Source organism: Prinia subflava, chromosome Z (genome assembly GCF_021018805.1).
Source record: "Prinia subflava isolate CZ2003 ecotype Zambia chromosome Z, Cam_Psub_1.2, whole genome shotgun sequence".
NCBI lineage: Eukaryota > Metazoa > Chordata > Aves > Passeriformes > Cisticolidae > Prinia > Prinia subflava.
This window is the reverse complement of record NC_086283.1, coordinates 23,928,677-23,947,760: the sequence shown is the minus strand read 5'-3', so window position 1 is coordinate 23,947,760 and position 19,084 is coordinate 23,928,677. Positions and strand designations below refer to the sequence as shown.

Here is a 19,084-nt window from a genome sequence, read left to right as displayed (position 1 = left end):
CAGTGTTTATAGCTCTGCTTTACAAGTTTTAATTAACAATCAGTGAGACAATATTGAAATAATCTTTCCAGCTGAATGTCTCAGGCCTGGAAACTCAAGATTTTCTAGAAATAAGTACCAATAGAGGACACATTCTTCCTTAGGCAACGTAAGTACATTTTACTAAGCGTGTGATCTTAGCTGTTGAATCATTTTTTTTCAAAATAGAGTTTTTCTATTTTGGTCTATTCAGTGTTTCAGGTCAGTATTGCAAATACAGGCTAATTACCACCTGAAGTTACTGATCAAGAAGTCATAATTATTATCTCAACATTCAGAACTTCCTGATTTTATTTCTATTTCTTCCCTTATGCAAACTACTTAATAGCAAAGGTTGCTTTGCAAAGTAGAGTGATTAGAGGAGATTTATGTATAATCATAAAAAACATTTCCAAGTTCTATTTCCACATTATTTAACGTTCCCAAAGGGTATTTTTTGCAAGAAAAATCTCCATTTCTTTTAACACTTCCTTCCTCTTTATGGTATGAATCCTGCATCTCTTAACCTCAATTACCACCAGCATATCCTCTGAAATGGCAAGTGAGGCAGGGCAGAGAAGCCACAGCACAAGCTGGACCTTGGTGGGAGTGCTCCATCCAGAGAAGACAGCCAGGACTTGGTGGTGGGAAGGTGATCAGAGGGCAGCAGTGACACCACCAGGGTTCAGTGGTCCTCACCTCCTCCAGCTGAGAGCCACAGCAAAGAGAAATTCAACGAGGGAGTTTCCTTGACCCTCCCTGGGTGGGGCAGGGGATGCCAACCACGCTGTCCTGCTGCCACTGCACGGAGGGAGCCCGGCTGGGGACATCCCCACCCCGTGCAGGGCATGGGGGCAGTGCCCTTGCTGCTGCTGCAGAGGAGCATCCCTGGAGCATCCCTGGGGTGCACTCTCCTGTGGGAGCAGTGTCATACTGCTCTCCTGTCTCTGGCCCACCCTGACCAATCCCATCATAGATGCAGAGTTTTAACTACATAGAAAACTCAGTGGAGGGCAGCACACAACCACTTCTCTCTGTGCAGACATCACACATCCATCGGAGCTGCAGCGCAGCTGGACACTGGCTCTGCACAGAGTCCTTAAGGGGGCAAGTCATGTCCTCGTCAGACTGCTCCTCTGCCTGGTTAACAAAAGATAAGCAGCACAGGGGAGAAGGAGGGCAAGGGAGATGTGATTCACCTCTCCACGACTTCTTGTCCGTTCCAGCAAAGGGTGTCATTCTGAACAGCAGAGCTGTGGTTGCAGATGTACTCTGGCAAGCTGCTGTAAAAACTGCTGTGGGACTTCAGCTTTGCAATCAGTTCCCTGGAAGAGACGGAAAGAAAAGGGTGCTCAGTTAAAAGAAGAAGAGAAGATGAGGTTGGTGCATTTTAACCTGTGACGGTAGTCACACAAACACAACATTAAAGAAGCTAGGTGCAAACAACCACAAAGCATCAGTTTTATTTCTGAACCAAAGTAGCTTTTTATGTTTTTCCTTGATGTTATTCAGTCAAAGGCTGAGCCCATGTTTCCCAGGGCAAAACTGCTGGTGATGGGGAAGGATGTGGGCACAGCACAACCTCAGCCCAACTTTGCACCAGGCAAAGTCAGACACAGTCTCCGCACTCTCACAGCACCTAAGGAAAGGTGCCACTGCCTCAGGCCACACATCCATGGGGTGCATCTGAGCAGCAAGGGCTCAGGCTGTAGTGTCCTCTCTGTTTTGCAGAAGGCAACAAAGGCCCTTCAGGGGCTTTGTCTGTCTGGCATTGGCCATCCAGCATTGCTGCAAGGCAGGTGGCACTTTTGGTGGTAGAGCAGAGGTGACATTCTCAGCACAGATCTGTACACATGGCTAAGGCTGTGTCTCATGCTGCACTAGAAAAAGGACACGATTTCAAGGGATGCACTGGGTTGGCCATGAGGTCACAGTCTGCAAAGGGGCAAGTTACACTCATCAAAATGTCTGTGTTGCAGGAAGGCAGGAGGAGCTGCAGGAGTGGTGCTTGCACCACACACAGAGGATGCTAATCCTCTGCATCCCTGTGCCCTCCCTTCCCAGCAACAAGGATCTGCAGCTGGTCACGTGCAGCAGTGGTCCAGAGGGCCACAATACAGGCTGACAATGGGATCCCTGATGTTGCCAGAGAGGTGACAGAGGCTCTAGAGTGGGATGTAACATCCTCCCAGTCTAGGTCTGATCCCACAGGGACACTCAGCAGCTGTCGCCAGGGAATAGTGGCAGATTTAATTAGGTAAAATTGCCAAAAGTAAGATAACATGAATAGCAGGGACGGAAGGCATTAAGACTTGGCCTCACAGTCGTCTTGTTTGGTTTCAGGACATTTCCCCCTTTGGCAAGGGGTTATTGCTCAGCCTCCTTGCTCTCTGGGAGGAATGATGAGGAATCAGCACCTGGAGCAGAGAGCACTCTCAGGAGAATCCCTGGGGGGTTGTCGTGCCCTGCCAGCTCTGGGGAGCTGCCCTGCAGTCTTAGGTAGCTTGGTGTGCAGAGGGGTGTCCAGCTCCCTCCATCCCTCCTTGCTTTGGGATTCCGTGGGGTTCCCTCTCCGGCCAGAGCCCGCGACAGCCAGCTGGGGGCAGGCGACACAAAGAAGAGGAAAGGAAGGCTGTGCTCAGCGCTGCCTGCTCGCTGCCAAGGAGCGTGTTCCCCGCAGGGAGCGCCGCAGCCCGGGGAGGAACAGGGTCACTCAAGTCCTGCCCTGACCACCACGGCACATCCTGCCCGGGCACCGCATGTCACTGCCCATGCAAATGAACACGGGTTTGTCCGAGGAGTCAAAGCCCCTCCAAAGGGTGGGAATTCAGCCTACAGCCCCCTGCATGAATCCAAGGGATGCTTCAGGCAGTTGCCTCCGGCATGAGCCACCTCCTACATCCATCTCCTGCAGTGGGGCAGAGGTCCAACCAACACTATTTGGAAAGCCGAAATGAGGTGAGACCTGGATCATCAGTTATGGCAAACCCCAAGCAGGAGCCTCACTGCCCATGGCATCAGCTCCTTACATCCTAGGCACTGCCTTGCTCCTCTTCCACAAACCCCAGCAGAGCTAGGAAGAACAAGCAGAAAGAAGAAAACTTTCCTGGGGAGCAGAGCTCCCTGCAGGGCAGGGAGGAACTCCTCTGTATCTGCAGGTATGAACCCATGTAATTCATTGAGGCAGATTTCATTAGCCTTCAGAGCCTTTAAAGGACATCTCTGTCAGAGTCTGGGCTGTGTAACCTCTGACGTGTTGAGACAACAGAGGAATGCAAGCCCTGGTGGTGTATCTCATGGGAACAGTATCAAGAATGTGGCCCTGTTAGTCTTCAGAGAGAAATCCACCCAGCTCAGTCTATTGCCAGTTTCAAAAATTGCCAAGCTTGCTTGTTTTTCTTCCACAGGGATTTTTCTTCTATTCAAGAGAGAAGTAAAGGCACTGTGTATCTCCAGGTGTGCTTTCAGATCCAGAGGGGAAATGCCGGTCCCTGACACATCAGTGTGAGCCCACATAATTACAGCTTCTGCTTACACAGGGAAAGAAGCACAGGGTGCAGTACCGGCTGTGGAGGAACCTGCTTCTTTTGAAAAATTCAGTAAAAGGCTGTTAACATCTCTGAACTACCATTAAACACTACACAAAAAGCAAGAAACACATTCGCCCTACCTACACACAGTGTAACACATAACAATTCAGGCTGGAGTGACCATTTCTATTTATAACTACACCTGTAAGTATTTCAGACACTATAGCAGTGCCCAAGAAACCCAGACAAGGCATTTGGTGTATCAGCCTGCCTGCACTAGGTGAGAAAACCCATGTAGACGCCTCATTGCACTTCAGGGCCCAGTACAGAGCAGCTCTGATGCTCAGAGCCAGGTTTATGGGTGAGGGAAATAAGGAGCTTTCCCATCTGCTTCCACAGGGCTACTCCATATGGTGGCTGCTCCTGCAGCCCATCCAGCAGGCACCACACTCAGCCTGAGCATCCTCACCTCCTCCTGCTCGACAAAGTTTCTTCTTGCTCAATGTGAGTCACTTTCAGGACTTTCTTGTCAATGAAAAGGTCTTCTGGATAATTAGCTGATCGAATCTGCCTCTGCTGAGCGTGGCCACATAACCGGCTGATCTGCAAAACACAAACACAGCAGTGTGAGGGAGCGTTGGGACTGCAGGAAAACAGCTGAGATGCACACTGGCACCTGCACATGAGCTGCTACTGTCCTGTCATCCCCATCTTGCTCATAGCTCAGCAAGCACCTGAAAGCAAACTTCTGTCCTAAGGTTACAACCTGGCTTTTGTATAAATACTCACCTCCTGGGAAGGAATGCAGGGAGCTTCAGGCAAAATGTCAGGGCATTGAAGTGCCCCTGTGGCTATCAAAACGCCCAAGCTGCCGGTGTGACAAATCTTCCTGTGTCAAGTTAAACTTAGGCTGGCAGGAGGGGGCTTGAGATGTTCCCTGCACCTTACTTCCTGAACACCACAGCATCTCAAGACTCTGCACTCTAGCTCTGTAGTCAGACTTTAGGAAACACCTCCTTTCTGAAGGAAAGTCCTAAGACCCTGGTTCTGCATCTCGAGGTAGCTCAGCATCTGCACAGGCTGCACTGCAGATGCTCAGGGATGAGCATCCTACACATCACTACTAATTAAAAACCTAAAATACAGCAAGTTGGGGCCACAGCCCAGTCATATCAAGGGAGGCCCTGATTAACAGGGCTCTGCTAATGGCACAAATTAGTTCATTAGCATACAGATGATTTGGATCTGGTTGCAGCAACAAGGGAATGAATCCAAAGCACCTCTTTCAAGCTCTCTCAAGTCCCGCGACTCACCACTGTGGCCCCTGCTGTGGGTGGGCTTGAAACCATTTCCCTCTCTGATGTAGATGTCCCTCTACCAAGGGACATCTGTCCCCCCTGGGCACCACTGCCACTGTGGAAGTCTCCTTTTTATTCACCCTGTGCTGCTCTTGGACTTATCCATGCTGAGTTGTGAAGGGGGCTTGGCTGATTTGCACTACGAAGGCACCACAGTTAACTCCATCCTCACTTTCCCTGAGCCTCATCCCACCACCCACATCCAGTCTTGGGACCAACCACACACCCATAAAATGCCCATTCCTTGCAGCACCTCATTTATCTCAACAGCACACTGAATCAAGGCAATCCCAGTAAGCTGCACACCAGAGGTTAAAAGCACACCCGCCGCCAAAGCTACAAGCATCTGATGTGTAAAGAGAAGAGATTAATTCTGTTCTATTACATCCTACATTTGGGTGGGCAAATAAATTAGTAATGTCACCTCTTTCATTATCAAGAGCAGCACAGTTTGTTTGCTCAGGCTGCCATACAACAAAGAATAAAATAGAAACCTCCTGGGAGCTGGGCACTGCAGTTTCTGTTCACATCACGGTGGGAAGAGATGCTGCCACTGGTCCTTCTGCACCTGCAGATGCTCTGCCAAAGCAGTTCCTCCTGCAGCTGCCAGGGGAGCAGTTTCTACAGCATCTTACCTGTTTTTAATTCTCCTGTCCTCCCTTGGCTGTGCCTCCTCTCTGCCTTGCCAAAACCAAGTTTTGCATAAGAAAGTATCAGCCCTACTGCCATCCCTAAATCACTTGGCAGGCTTCAGAAACAGAGGGAGGGAAGGAGAGATTCAGTAAGTGGATCACATTTTGTGCTATTTTCTTTGCCTTTTTGAGGGCTTACACTTGGGCTTTCTGTTATCACTCAACCCTCACATAATGTTTACAGGTAATTCCCTGATCCAAGCAGACAGGAATAGGAGGAACTCACAGGACAGCAGGAGACCTGGAGAAGGGTATTTAGGATCTGAGACCCCCCACAGTGGAATGGGTCTGGATGTCCCATGCTCTCTCTTATACTGGCTGGTGCCACTGTCCCTGCAAAGGGCAGACCAGCAGGAGAGCATCAGGATGCTTGGGGGTCTGTGGGCTTTCTCCTCTGCCCAAGTCAGAGATGAGACCTGCCACAAAACCTCCTCCAGGGAAACACAAGGTATACAAAAGCTCCAGGACAGTGGGTGTAGAGGAAGCAATGCCACAAAGCAGCATTGCAAAGTGGAGGAGTGGGAAAAGGTCAGATGTTTTAAGCTGCCATTTGTGATGACTCCCTTTGATTCTCCCTAGCTCTGTGAAAATCCCCTCAATCCCTTTCCAAAGCCCAGCTTTCAGCTGGCAAAACCTATCAAATCCTGGGAGAAGAGCAAGTCCAGGATCAAGGCTTTTTCCCAAGGATGCAGAGAGGAGCTGAATGGGAGGGGAGGGTCTGAATGACAGCGAGAACAATGCCAGCACCCGAGACCATGCTTCAAACAGCGAAGGGACCCGGCCAAATGGGAATGCTCCATCTCCCACCCAGCACTGGAGCGAGCTCAGCCCCTCTGCTCCCAAGTCCTGCGCAGGAGCTGCAGCTCAGCCGCATCCTCACAGCCCTGCACGGCATCTGGGTACCAAGGCTCCAAAAGTCATGGAATCAGTAAGGCTGGAAAAGACCTCTGCAATCATTGAGTTCAGCAGTTGATCAAGTCAAATGATTGATCACTGAGTCCAGCCATCTCTCCTGTGTGGCATGAAACCACAAACAGGATTGTGTTGCGCAGTGACACGGGACAGCAGATGAAATCTTTATGGATAGAAGGATGCACTGCTCAAACTTCCCACCAAGTTTTTACTTATTTATTTATTCAAGCACCAACTAACCCTTTCAGGAGAAAAGCCCAGCCCTGCAGCCCGTCCTGTGAAGTCAAAGTGAAATAGTTGTCACCCTTTAGTCAAACAAAAACACGGCTGAGATTTGAACTTAAAATAAAGTGAGCGGAAGTAGGAGTAGCAGATTGCCTGCTCATTTGCAGGGGCAGCATCATGTATGCTTTTTGGGGGAGGGAAGGATTTCACAAACCATCTGCCAAAGTCTGCTGGGCCACAAGCGGTCCTAGGACAACAGCTCAGAAATCCTATTTCAATCTTTCCCTCTCTTTGAGTCCACACTGCAGGCTCAGGAACACATGAACACAGCTTCCCAGTCTCTTCCTAGCCATTGCCATTTTAAAGCAGGCTCCAAAAAAGAAAAGAAAAATGTCACTATAGGGCAGTCAGAGAAGGGATAGATACCAGCTCAGACCTTGAGGAGAAACAAGTGTGATGATTCAGCTCCCCAGGTATTGTTTGCTCTGGCAGGAGCAAGGACAGTCAGCTCGGTGATGTGTCTGCAAGAGGGGGAGCAAAGGGAAGTAGCATCTCTAAATCAGTTGTCGAACTTGTATCAAGCAACAGTGTTTAATATGTGGTTTCCTCTCAACACACAAATATAAATGTGAAATTCAAAGCAAATCGAGAGAACAGAACCCCTGGCTCTTCTCCTCGGGCTCCCCATGCTACCAGGGGGATTGTAAACATACACCAGCCCTTATCTAAAGTACAGTCAGTGCAAGAGCTGTGCCCGAATTCAAAATAGGCTGAAGTTTGACATTAAGCACAAAAAAAGGCTAAGTAAATCAAATGCTGGTGTGTTTTTTAGGCAAAAGGAGTTGGACTTTGTTTTTAAAAGAATCTGCTAGGCCACTGAAGAGCTATTGCAAGGGGACACCTGGCAAGAAAAGCCTTCCCAAAGCCCTGAGCTTTTACAAACCCCCAAAGGCACCAACACTGTAACAGCCCAAGCAAAATCTCCCTGTCCCAGCTCATTAACAGACTCACTAATTACCCGATTTAATTAGCCTCCTCCATGCAAGTGTGACCTAGGCCATGAGGGGAACACTTTGCCTTCTGAGGACCACCACCCCCTGCTCCACTTCTTGATTCCAGCCACAGGGAGACCCCACATCCAGGCTGGGCAGAGCTCTGTGCCCGATGGGGAAGCAGCTGGCTCCCAACACCCGTGGGAGCTGCATGTCTGTAATGGCTCAGCTTTAGAGGGAACACTGATTTGAGAGGAGCACAGGGACAAGGCTAATGGAGTAGCACTATCTGCCCGCTTTAACGCTTCCCCATTAATTTGAGATAAGAGGTGCCTGAGGACTGCAGAGAATGATGCACCCCGAGGAGCCAGGGACCAGATCCACCACAGCTGCTTCCAGGGGAGTTGATATATGGGTGTAAAGCACAGCACTGATCCACATGGGTACCACGGAAACTGGGATGATGGGGGTTGATTATCAAAGAAATAGTTAGTGACCACGGTTGCAGGTTCTGTGCTAAGCATCACGGCCTCTGTGCTGCTGATGGAGGGGCACTTCCAGCCTGGCTCTGGCAGGATGGCATTGCTGACACCACTGAGGCTCCTGATGAACCTGCTCTGTGGCTGAGGCACGAGGCAGCGTGGTCACACGGGGCAATAATGTCTTACCCTGCACAACAGCAAGGAAATCCAGGGGTGAAAGGATTGGAAAGAAGCACACTGGGATCCTCAGTACCAATCTGAGCTTCACTTTTAAGAGTAAGAACATTTTAAAGGTAATTTTCTAGATGATTTAGAAGGAAAAAAAAAATACAAAAAAAGGTAGATAATCAGCTTCTCCTTGGACAAGAAGAGAGTGCATTAGACACTGCTGGATACCTGCTGCTGCCACTTCTCATTCAAGCCCAGGAGCTCCACTCTGCTCTAAAGGAGAGTTTGCTATATTTGACCTTTGCTTAAACTTTACATGGAGTTTCCATTTGTCTTTTCTATGAACTCTCCTGCTTATAGATTCATTCTCCAGGAAGACACAGTATTTTTTTCCCCTCGAGGGGATGGCCTCATTTTTGAAGATTTCCTCCCGCAATCTCCTTTGCTCTCTGGAGTTCACATAAGTCATTTTATACTTATTCGTGAGTTTCCTTTGGGAGAAGCCACACATTAAACTGAAAAAAGATTAACTACTGTAATTGATTTGAACACAGCTTCTGAAAGGGTGATTTGCTACAGTATGCACAGAACATCAAGAGACCACAGACACGCTGTCTTTGGAGGAACCAAACGGTGCCCGTCAAGCATCCTTCAGTGATGGAACCCAGTCTGACCAGTGAGGCTGAAAGCCTCAGGAAGGCAGCTGCTTCAATTGGTGCTTCTTCCCCAGTTCTTTTCAACAACTTGTTCCACTACACATCTCGAGCCTTATTAGCATTATAAAGATGGCATTCGTGCCCCGTTTATCTTCAAAGTCACCATAAAAGTGAACCTGAAGTCTATTACTCAAGCACTGCTACAGAATTCCGCTTAATTAAATTCTAAAGGGCTTAAACCAAAAATATACATTGAGATGATGTGGGATAGAACATAAACTTTTTAATAGTAGTAACCAAGCACATTTACCATTTCTACAGGTGTAATAAAAATGCTAATATATGTTAATGTTTAGTCTGTGGTTAATGTTTTGTCTTGTTAATTTCCCCAGGGCTTTTATTACTGATTTAAATCTGCCACACTGCCCCAGTGATTGCATCGCCTTCCACAAACGGCGCCGGGCTCTCAAACGAACGCTGATTAACAGGAGTGGAGAAACATTTGGCTAGGACAAACACTCTCACTATATGCTTCTAATCATTAGATACATTTTGTCAGGAAGATGGGAAAGACACAGTTCCCAGCGCCCTCACTCCTCCCACGGCAGAAAAATGTGATTATGGGCATAAAAATGAATTTACAAGCCTTTATTTTAGGAAGCACATCATTATTAACTAAGTAATGATCATTCTTCTGGTTCCAGGCACTCAAGCAGAAAGAACAAACTGAGTATGGTAACACAGATGTCTTCAATGAACGCTCCAACAGAATTCCTCATTAATGGAGTACTAAATGTTATTAATCAGCTCTATAGTACTACGATCTCCATTACTCAGGCTGCAAGGATTACATAAGAGACAGCATCCTAACTCACTCATGCAGAGACAGGAATTGAAGGAAGTGACCTACTCTCCGTGCTGAGGAGAATGTTTAATAATGCATCACCCTTAAATAATGCAACGCTATAATGTGTAAAATGCACACAAACACTAATGCTTAAAATAACAGAGTGCCTGTCACACCAGCGCCCGCGGTGACGCCCGGCACACGCTGCAAACGTGCGCTACAAACGCTCAGGGACCCCTGCAGCCACCAGACCAGGCTGTGCTCAAGGCCATCACCACCTGGTTTGAAGACCAGGTCCTTCAAACCACTACAGAACCACAGAGCCATTGTGGAGGTATTTTTCAAAGTAAATGTAATTTAATTTTTCCTAGAACAGTTTGGGTTGCAAGGGACGTTAAAGATTATCTAGTTCTAAATCCCAATTTCCACCCTTCATACAGAGCATAACAAAAGATTTTGCAGAGGGTCAGTGTCACAGCAGAAACAGGGCACAGAGAAGACTGATGGGCACGGAGCAGGATGTGCTCTCCACGGAGCCACATTTGTCAGAGGATGTGACAGAGCTGACACAGCAGCTGGCAGGTCCGACACACGGCGTGGTTACACCGTCACTCCACCCCAGAGACTGCAGAAAGGTGAGGGTGCACCAGCTCAGCAGAGCAGTGGGGAGCACAAGGGACTCTTTATGGGTTTCAATCCTTGGTGCCAATTGCTGAAGCTGGATGATTTCCACCTGTACATCCCTCTGCTGTGTCAGGGTTCACATGCCTGAAACTGGAAAGAGACAACCACTGCAGCTCCAATCATTGCTCCCGTTAGGACATGCCACCCCGTCCCCAAGGGAATGTGATGGCCAATGTACCACACACGTGCTGCAGCACACAAGGCACCTCCACAGTGTCCCCACCACGTCCTGACCCTTGCACTGACCCAGCTTCTCCCAGTGCAGGATGCCCTTTCTCTCAAAGGAACCGTGACCTCAGTTTAAGTCAAGCCCTTTCAAACCTACATAAAATAATGCAAACAAGATGTTTCTTCACTCTGGCATCCCCAGCATGGAGTGTTTAATCCACCAAAGAAAGCAGCTTTGTGTTTCAGCAAAAGCCTGTTTATTGTTATTTATAGGTAGAGAGGAAGTTGGACTAAATGATCACAGTTGTTCCTTCTGTCTTTATAATCCATGACATATAATTAAAGCACAACTTCTCAAGTCAGCCTTTCCCTCCAGTATTTTTGTAGATTCCGTATTTAACACAAAATTTGGTGTTTCAGTTGGGGTGGTTGGACCTTGGCAGCAAACTGCAGGCCGGGCAGCTGTAGCCCCAGCCAGGGCTCAGACCCAACCCAGCCAACCAACTGGGAGAGTCAAGAAAAAAGGATTTGCTTAATTTTTGGCACACACTTGAGCAGTTTTCCCATGTGGAGACATTTCCTGGAACAGGGCCCTATAGCATACTAATGCGCCATAATGGTTTTAAGTCAGATCTGCGTAATCTGATATTTCTTAGACAACAAAACTTAGATTTTATTCTTGGAAGGAGTAGTCAGCCTTGCCTGGAGGGATATAGCAGAGCAAAAGGGAAGATGGAGCAAAATCCAGAGAAAACCAGATCACGTTAGACTGACTAAAGCCAGGTTCAGGAGCAGAACGTGGCAGTACCCAGAGTCCATCTCCTGGTGAAGCCCCGAGCCCCCAACATGGTTCATGGCTAACGAGGCGGACAGCAGAGGTGGGGAACACGGCTGCTCCTGACCCCAGGCTGCTGCTCTGCCTTTGGGACTGATTCCCTGAGGAAGCTGAAGATGCCCCAATTTCAAACAGCTGACTTCAACATTAGCACTGATTCACCTAACCCGACAGAATATTAGGACTCAAGGCAGCAAAGCCCACTTCTGGTAAGGTTGCTAAATACAGTTTAATTAAACAACTGCATTCCATCCATGTTCTACCCCACAGCTGCTACTATGGGGTCCCTACAAGACCCTCCCATTGCAGGCAATTAAATCCACCCCATGCTAACAGACTGAGAAACAAGGAATTGGCTTGAGGGAATCACCACTTTTTACGAAGATCTTAAAAAAAACCCTCACTAGGCAAAGCCAGGCAGCACGACAGCTCCAGGCAATTGCCACGCGCTTGTTATTTTCCTTCCATGGGTTAATCGGTTTCCTTGGCAGATTTCTGTGGGTTTTAATGTTGCACCGTGTTTGTGCCTGCGGCACTACAGAAAGGAACAATCCGAGAAAAACAAATTCCTAGCAGCTTAATTTAGAGAGGAAAAACAGATACCTGCCATCAGTCTGGAACACAAGCCAGAGTCAGAGCCTCTAACAGGGTATTTAACGGCAGCCGTGTCAGCTGGGTTGCAAATGTGGTCAATACCCACCAGTCTCTCTTCCCCCCTGCAGCCATGAGCCCAGATTCAATTATTCTTTGAGAAATACTTTGTTAAATAATTAAAAAGTTACTGCATTACTTTTCCCTTTTTTTTTCCTTAAACCAGACCGATTCAATTTTGGAAGTATAAAGCCATTATAATGTGTCAGCTAGCAATTAGCTACTGTACACTGTTTATTCTTTAATATAATCTTTGAGTAGAAGGGCAATATTCTCAGAAACACAGCATTAACTTGTTCCTCAATGACTTTAATATGGCTCTTTTCAAATTACTGCTCGTAAAATCTCAGGGAAGAAAAATTTAGTGATGATATCCCATCTCCTTAATTAGTTCTCTCTCTCTTTCAGCAATCCAATAGCAAGTGTAATATTTATTTAAAATAGAGCACACAGGGCTTACCACTAAATCTGCTGTAACTGGTGATATCAAAACAAGCAGGTAGAAGGCAATGCCTGTTTTGCAGCTTGCACAGACCATGCTCACAGGTACACACAGCTTTTCATATTTATATTTCAATAAATGCTCATACTGAAACCATCCCAAAGGTTTTTCCAGCACTAAGTACTTTTTGCTATAAAATACCCTTCTCCCTTCTTATGATGAAAACCTATGGAAACCTTTCTACCTTCCTACCTTTTCAACCCTTCCTACCCCAAAGGGTTTGGTACTTACCATTCCTCCCCATTCACCATCCCTTACCATCACCCTACTTATTTTAACCTTCAGACAGGAATAATCCCCCCAGCAGCAACTTTTTTCTCCCTTCATCCAAACACCAGTCTGTTGTCTTAGCTGTGAAAGCTAAGACAACAAGGCTGGAGCCACCAAAACTCTCCAAATCATTTCAACAGCTATGTTGTTGCATTTCTTCAGCAGAAAAATTACAAGCATTTGTTTCCAGAAAAACTCAGAACAATCTCACTCATTATGCAGCTCCTGGCAAGGGGGCCATGAGGCTTTCCCCGTGGCCATGCCATGGACCTCCCCAGTGAAAGCCTAAAAGAAAAGAATAATAATTATCATTGAGAGAAAATGGTAAAAGTATATTTATGCAGCAGAGATTTGCTGCTGGTAAAATTAATCCATTCAAGGCCATCAAAAGGCTCGGGAAGACCCTGTGTTCTTTTCTTTTTTTTTTTTTTTTTTTCCTTCATCTGTTGATTTTTTCTTAGTTTTGAAGCTACCAGATTCACAGCAATTTTTTCTCCCTGACAGTCAGGCCTAACCTAATCCAATTAAGGGTCAGCACCAAGATAATATACCCAAAACATGGCAAAAAAGGTAAAAAGGCTCCCATTAGATTTTTGCTCAATAAAGTAATTACATTTTTTTCCCAAAGACAAATAAGGCTTATTGAAAATGTAAATCATTCTTTTCTATAAAGATATAAATACCTGCAGGGCTTTTTCGAGACTTTGTTGTTGATGTTGTAAGACATCTTGTTTTTACATGTACTGTGGTTAGAACAATTGAATTACAGAATGACTTACAACATTAGATTAGTTTCTGCCTGATTGGGAATATCGTTATAATGGAAATCGGTGTGCACTTTTAACCTTGTTACAATGCTGTATGTCTGATTAACGTATTAAAGGGACTCCTTCAACAATAGGTTTTGCAGCCAGAAATTAAATTAATTCAACTTTATCACAACACCTGTATTAACAGCATCAAACAGAGGACTAGTATTTGATTATGAGAAGTGAATTTTGATCAGCTGATATACAACAATTCCAAAATTAGGTAGGAAAATCATTAGATGGGAAAAAAAATTGACTGAACACTGGTAATGCATTTTTGTTTATCGCTGTTATTTTCCATTACTTTGCAAGTTGCAAGCTGGGCATTTCCCCAACTCATGGAAAAGACAAACATCTTGCACCAAAATCTACAGGTGGAGAGTTATCAAATTTCCTTACGGCTCCAAACAATGGGAAGTGCATGAAGCAAGGCTCAGAGATGACCTTCCTGGATGTTTTTTAGCCTCTGCTGGGCAAACCCTTTTGGGCCCATCTGCACGGAGCTCACTCTGCCATTTCGCTCATCAGAGCCACCCCAGCGTCACCTCCTGCAGCCCCCACTGCCCCCAAGTGTCCTCTGTGCCGTGGCTTTTGGGCTGTCCCTCAGGGAGGAGACACAGGGTGGATGACTTAGATATCATCACAGGCAGGTGGGTATCTACAGAAATACCTGCACTCTGCTCTCTGAAGAGCAGCAGCATGAGGTTTATTTGTACAGTGATGCAGACCAATATGTGCAGTCCAATATGTGCAGGAGTTAATAACCTTTAGAAAGACATAACTTAGAGCACATCAGTCGCCCCCAAGTTATCCTCAGTGACCACCCAGCTCTCCAGGTGGTAATCTGGAGGTCACTGGCTCAGACCATCCCCTCAACCTTTGCTAGTAGCATGGAAGAGAATTGGGTGTGAAAAGTGATTAGGTTAGAAAGACACACCTGCATAAAGAATTGCAAAAGTTGCCAACAGCTGCCTTGCTTTTTCTTTTCTTTTCTTTTCTTTTTCTTTTCTTTTTCTTTTTTTTTTTTAAACAGAAATAACTCTGCCCAAGTAGCTGTAGGCTATCAGCACAGCTTTCTGCAGCCAGCCTGCTCCTGCTTAAACAAGTCTTTGGAAGAATAATGCAGTTAGCAGCAAACTTCACCTACTGAAAGCAGGCTCCGCGCCCTTGGGGGCTCATTAGTGGGGCAACATAACAGGTAGGGATGGAAAAGGCTACCAGTTCTTTTTTCAGTAGTCTGATAAGGCAGTGAGAGCCCGGCAATGAGGGGTGTACTGCTGCAGCAGATGGATGAAAAATCTGCCCCAACTGTTTGTTGAAATTTTTCTTCCCAGCGAAGTATTTAGCATCTTTCATGCCTGGTACCTCAAAGCCACTTCACGATAAGATGCAAAAATGATATAATTCACAGCACCATGCACAGGCAGAGAATTCAAAATGAAGCAAACCACTCATTGCAACCCAGCCCCTCATCCTCTCCAGCGCAAAACAAAACACCGCTGCTCCGCCCGGGCAGCTCTGGGCACTATTTCTGCTTTGCAGAGGGTCGCTTTTAAGTTTCTGGTTTGTTCTTGGCTCATTCATCAGCATTGCTAATGGGAGAGATGGTTCTGGTTTTAAGGCAGCAACACTCACGGGGGTTACTGTCACTGGAAGTAAACTCAGCACTGTTAAGATGAAGGATGCCCGGTGAATGACCCCAGATGGAGGTCTGAGTGGAAACTGCAGTCACGGATAATGAGGCCAAAAGAGGGTTTAGCGTAAAAAGCACAGAGAGATGGATATTGGTGAGCACAACTCTGGTGTTGCAAAGCTGCGGGTCTAAGCAAGGATAAAATTCTTCAGGAAAGGAAATGGGCCAGAATGTGTTTTGCTAATAAAGCATCTATGTTAATAGGGGTTGCAGGAGGCTGCAGCAATCTGGGCAGCAAGCAGGCAACCGTGTCTTCAGGGCTGGTGCTCAGGGGTTTAATCTCTCTGGCAAAAGAAAGACGTGTGGGGAGTTTTAACAGAGAATTCCACAGGCAGCTCCACCATTCCACAGTAAATGTGCAGGGCAGTGGCACGTCTGGAGGGACTGAGTTAAATAAGGATAAAGGCAGTTCATGCCATGGATATCACTTCTCTGCAGGCTCCTCAGAAGCCAAGGGGATCAGCCCACACCTAACAGTCCCCTGTTTCTGTCATGCACCAGCTTGTAGCGTCCTTCAGGTAAACCTAATCTAAATCTCAGCAAGGACCCAGAGCATGAGGCTGGTTTAACTCTGAAGGAAGTTCAGCTGCAAAGCTCATTTGCAAATACAGCCCCAGTGAAAGGGCTGTGCCCCAGCCCTCCCCTATCACGGGGGCAGCTCCTCCTTGGCCAGCACCTTTCCTGCAGTTTTTGATGAAGACCAAGGCTCAAGACACCTGGAGGGAACTTTCCAATGCCGTGATCTTCGGTTCAGAATGAAACTCGGGTTTTTTCTGCTTAAATCCAATCTATTTCAAGACCTCCCATTATGTCCTTGACCATTACAATTTATTTAAAAAATCAGACAGCCTAAAGTTTCAAAGCTTGAAGCTCAGAGGTGAAGGAGCAGGCACCCCATACATCCCCTGCAGCAATGCTTTGCATGGCAGGACCTCCAGCTCCCTCCTCTCCAGCATCCCAAAGCATCCCAGGTCCAGCTGTCCAACCAAGCTGTGACGCAAGCCAGGAAAAAGAGATGAGGAAAAAAAATAAGCTGTTTTGTGCAGTGAAGAAAGTTGCAAAACTGTGAAAGCTGTGTACCCTCATTTCCAGCTGTTAAGACCGTATCCTGCCCTACTAACTCTGGGAGTTCTTTGTACTGATGCTAGGGCATCTCAGAACCAAAAATCTTTTTAAACACTCAGGAGCCAGTTGCAAAACAACAAATTAGCTCCTCCAGCAAAACAAGGAACACGCCAAGCCACGGTACATGCAGACAGCTACACAGAACCAGTAATTAATCTGCATGAGGTCTTTGGGCTTGTTCTGACTTCAGCTTGGAGAAGATGCAAGACATCCCATCACACGCAAACCTGCGTGCATCTCACTTGCAATGCAGCCAACACGTGATCTGAAGGGAGATCAAGCCAGGCTCAGTGGGTGCTCTATGATATTCCCACCCATAAAATACAGCAGCCTTAGAAAGCTCTTTTTAAGCCGCAGAGTAGTGAGGATGAAGTTGCCACCAGCTGAGTGATCCGTCTCAAGACTGAAGTCAACAAACAGATTCATGTGATCTTCAGTGCAAATTTGGGTTGGACATCAAACACACTGTCAAAGGATGCTCCATGTGCTGCCATGTGTGCATGCAGGGAGGAAGGGGCACTGTCTGCAGCTACTTTCTACATTTTACTTAAAAAAAAGGCCTCACTGCAAATTCCCTCGGAACAGCACATCTCAGAGGCCAGAACATGTCCAGTTAAAAGGACAAGGGAGAACAAAAAAGAAGAGTATAATACAAAAATTTACACACAGAAGCAAAATCAAAACCTCTGCTGATGTTCAGTGCCACGTCCTCTGGCTTTGCAGTGACAGGTTTGAGCATCAGTGGCCACTGCCTCCACCCAGCAGCTCTGCAGAGCCCCACACACTCAGTTTGCTTCATCCAGACCCAATTCAGTGGCAAATTGACCCAAAGCCTTGCCATGCCACAAGGGGCAGGGCAAGCAGGGGGCACAGGGGGCACACCAGTGTGCCACTTCACCTACACTGGAAAAGGACAACCCTGACCAAAGACATGCTACCCTGCATCCTCACAGGCAAAATTCTTGCTAGCAGTGAATTAATTAATTGTGACATCAATGGTCTCCCTCTCTAGGGCAGACAAGAGGTAAAGCTTTCACTAGGCTGAGAATAACCTCTGAGTCTCACTCCCCCAGAGACACAAGTGATGGTCATGAGCATTCATGCCCAAGTCCCTCCCAAGAATGAAATGCAGGCCCCTAGTTTGCTACTGCATATTTGAATACTAAACCAGAGATTTAAGTCCTGCAGCAGTGTGCCAGAATAGCTAGATCATAGTTGTCGATACTGGGTTACGAAAGTGCAGGCATGAGTAAGTTTTGCCCTTATTCTTTCAGCTCCAGCCAAGCCACCAACTTGGGCATTTCTAGCTCAAAATCAACACCTTGAAATTCAGGATGCTTTGCCATATGCGTCCCCCAGTGTAAGAAAATCTTTTCTACCTGAAACCTCTTCAGACAGCTAATCATAGTACTCCCAAGGTGTTTCCACAGGAATGGGAATGCTGCTGATACTGTTCTCATAATAAGGTTTATTTTCATCGTGCAGGGGGAACAGATGCTTGCTTTAACACGCTTATCAGGCACCTTACACTGCCTATCACAAAATGGATAACAAAACACACAGTACACACACCTTGGGATAGTTCTGAGGGCGTCTGAGATCACTGAAAACCAAAACTTCACCTGTATTTCCAGCTTTAAGTGGAAAATGGAGCTAGCTACCAGTGAGTATTAGAGAATAGCCTGAGGATTAAACTTTGCCAATAAAGAACTTGAAAACACAGAGGCTGTACATCCAGCTGACTCTCCCAGGAGTGATGCCAACAAAAAGCAACCCACATTAAAAGTACAAAGAAACTGATCTCGGCATCTCAGAGGGAAGGACTTTGCAAACAGCGCTGTAATTTCAAAGCTTTCCCCACAAATCTCTTGCCAGCTCTAGTACAGACAGAAAAATCCATTAGCAGATAGGAAAACTCACCACAGCTCCATGATAGTGCAACCTGCTGAGCAAAGCAGCTTCCAGTAAGTCACCAAGTGAGACAGCCCCAAAAGCAGCTCCTGGGCAGTACTTGGTGAAAACCAGCCTGGCATCCCTGACAAAGGTACTGAACCACTGTGTGTGGCAACTGGTGACATTTGCATTCTTGGCTGCCAAAAAGTCCCTTTATTCACCTGTTCTTGATTTTCAACCCTGTATGTCTGCTGGAACTGCGATTTTTCACAAACACTGCAGCAATGTTTCTGTGGTGCTACAATCCACCAAAGTACCTGGTTATCTTTACAACATGCTTATGAACTCCCTGTCAGGATTCTCTAAAAATCTAGGGAAGCAAGGGTCCAGTTTTCCTGGCTCAGGCTTCCCAAGGCCATCAGAGCTGGGTTCACACCAAGCATTCTCCCTGAGCCAGGTGAGGTGAGCACTTCAGCTTTGGGATAACATGAAACGCAGCCTGCACAATGGCATCACCTCCACAGCACCCCAGCAGCACAGCTGTATAACCTAGCTAACCAAACCTAAACAGTCT

General features: G+C 46.7%; 1 protein-coding gene across 1 annotated transcript in view; it reads right to left on the bottom strand.

Moving 5' to 3' along the window:
• GPC3 (glypican 3) overlaps positions 1-19,084 on the bottom strand; it is a 141,417-nt gene that overhangs the window by 52,165 nt on the left and 70,168 nt on the right. Inside the window, exons 4-5 of the mRNA XM_063423290.1 lie at positions 4,018-4,151; positions 1,218-1,343 (exon numbers count right to left, since the gene is read on the bottom strand). Of these exons, the coding sequence (XP_063279360.1) occupies positions 1,218-1,343; positions 4,018-4,151 (260 nt within the window). The remainder of the gene's footprint in view (positions 1-1,217; positions 1,344-4,017; positions 4,152-19,084) is intronic.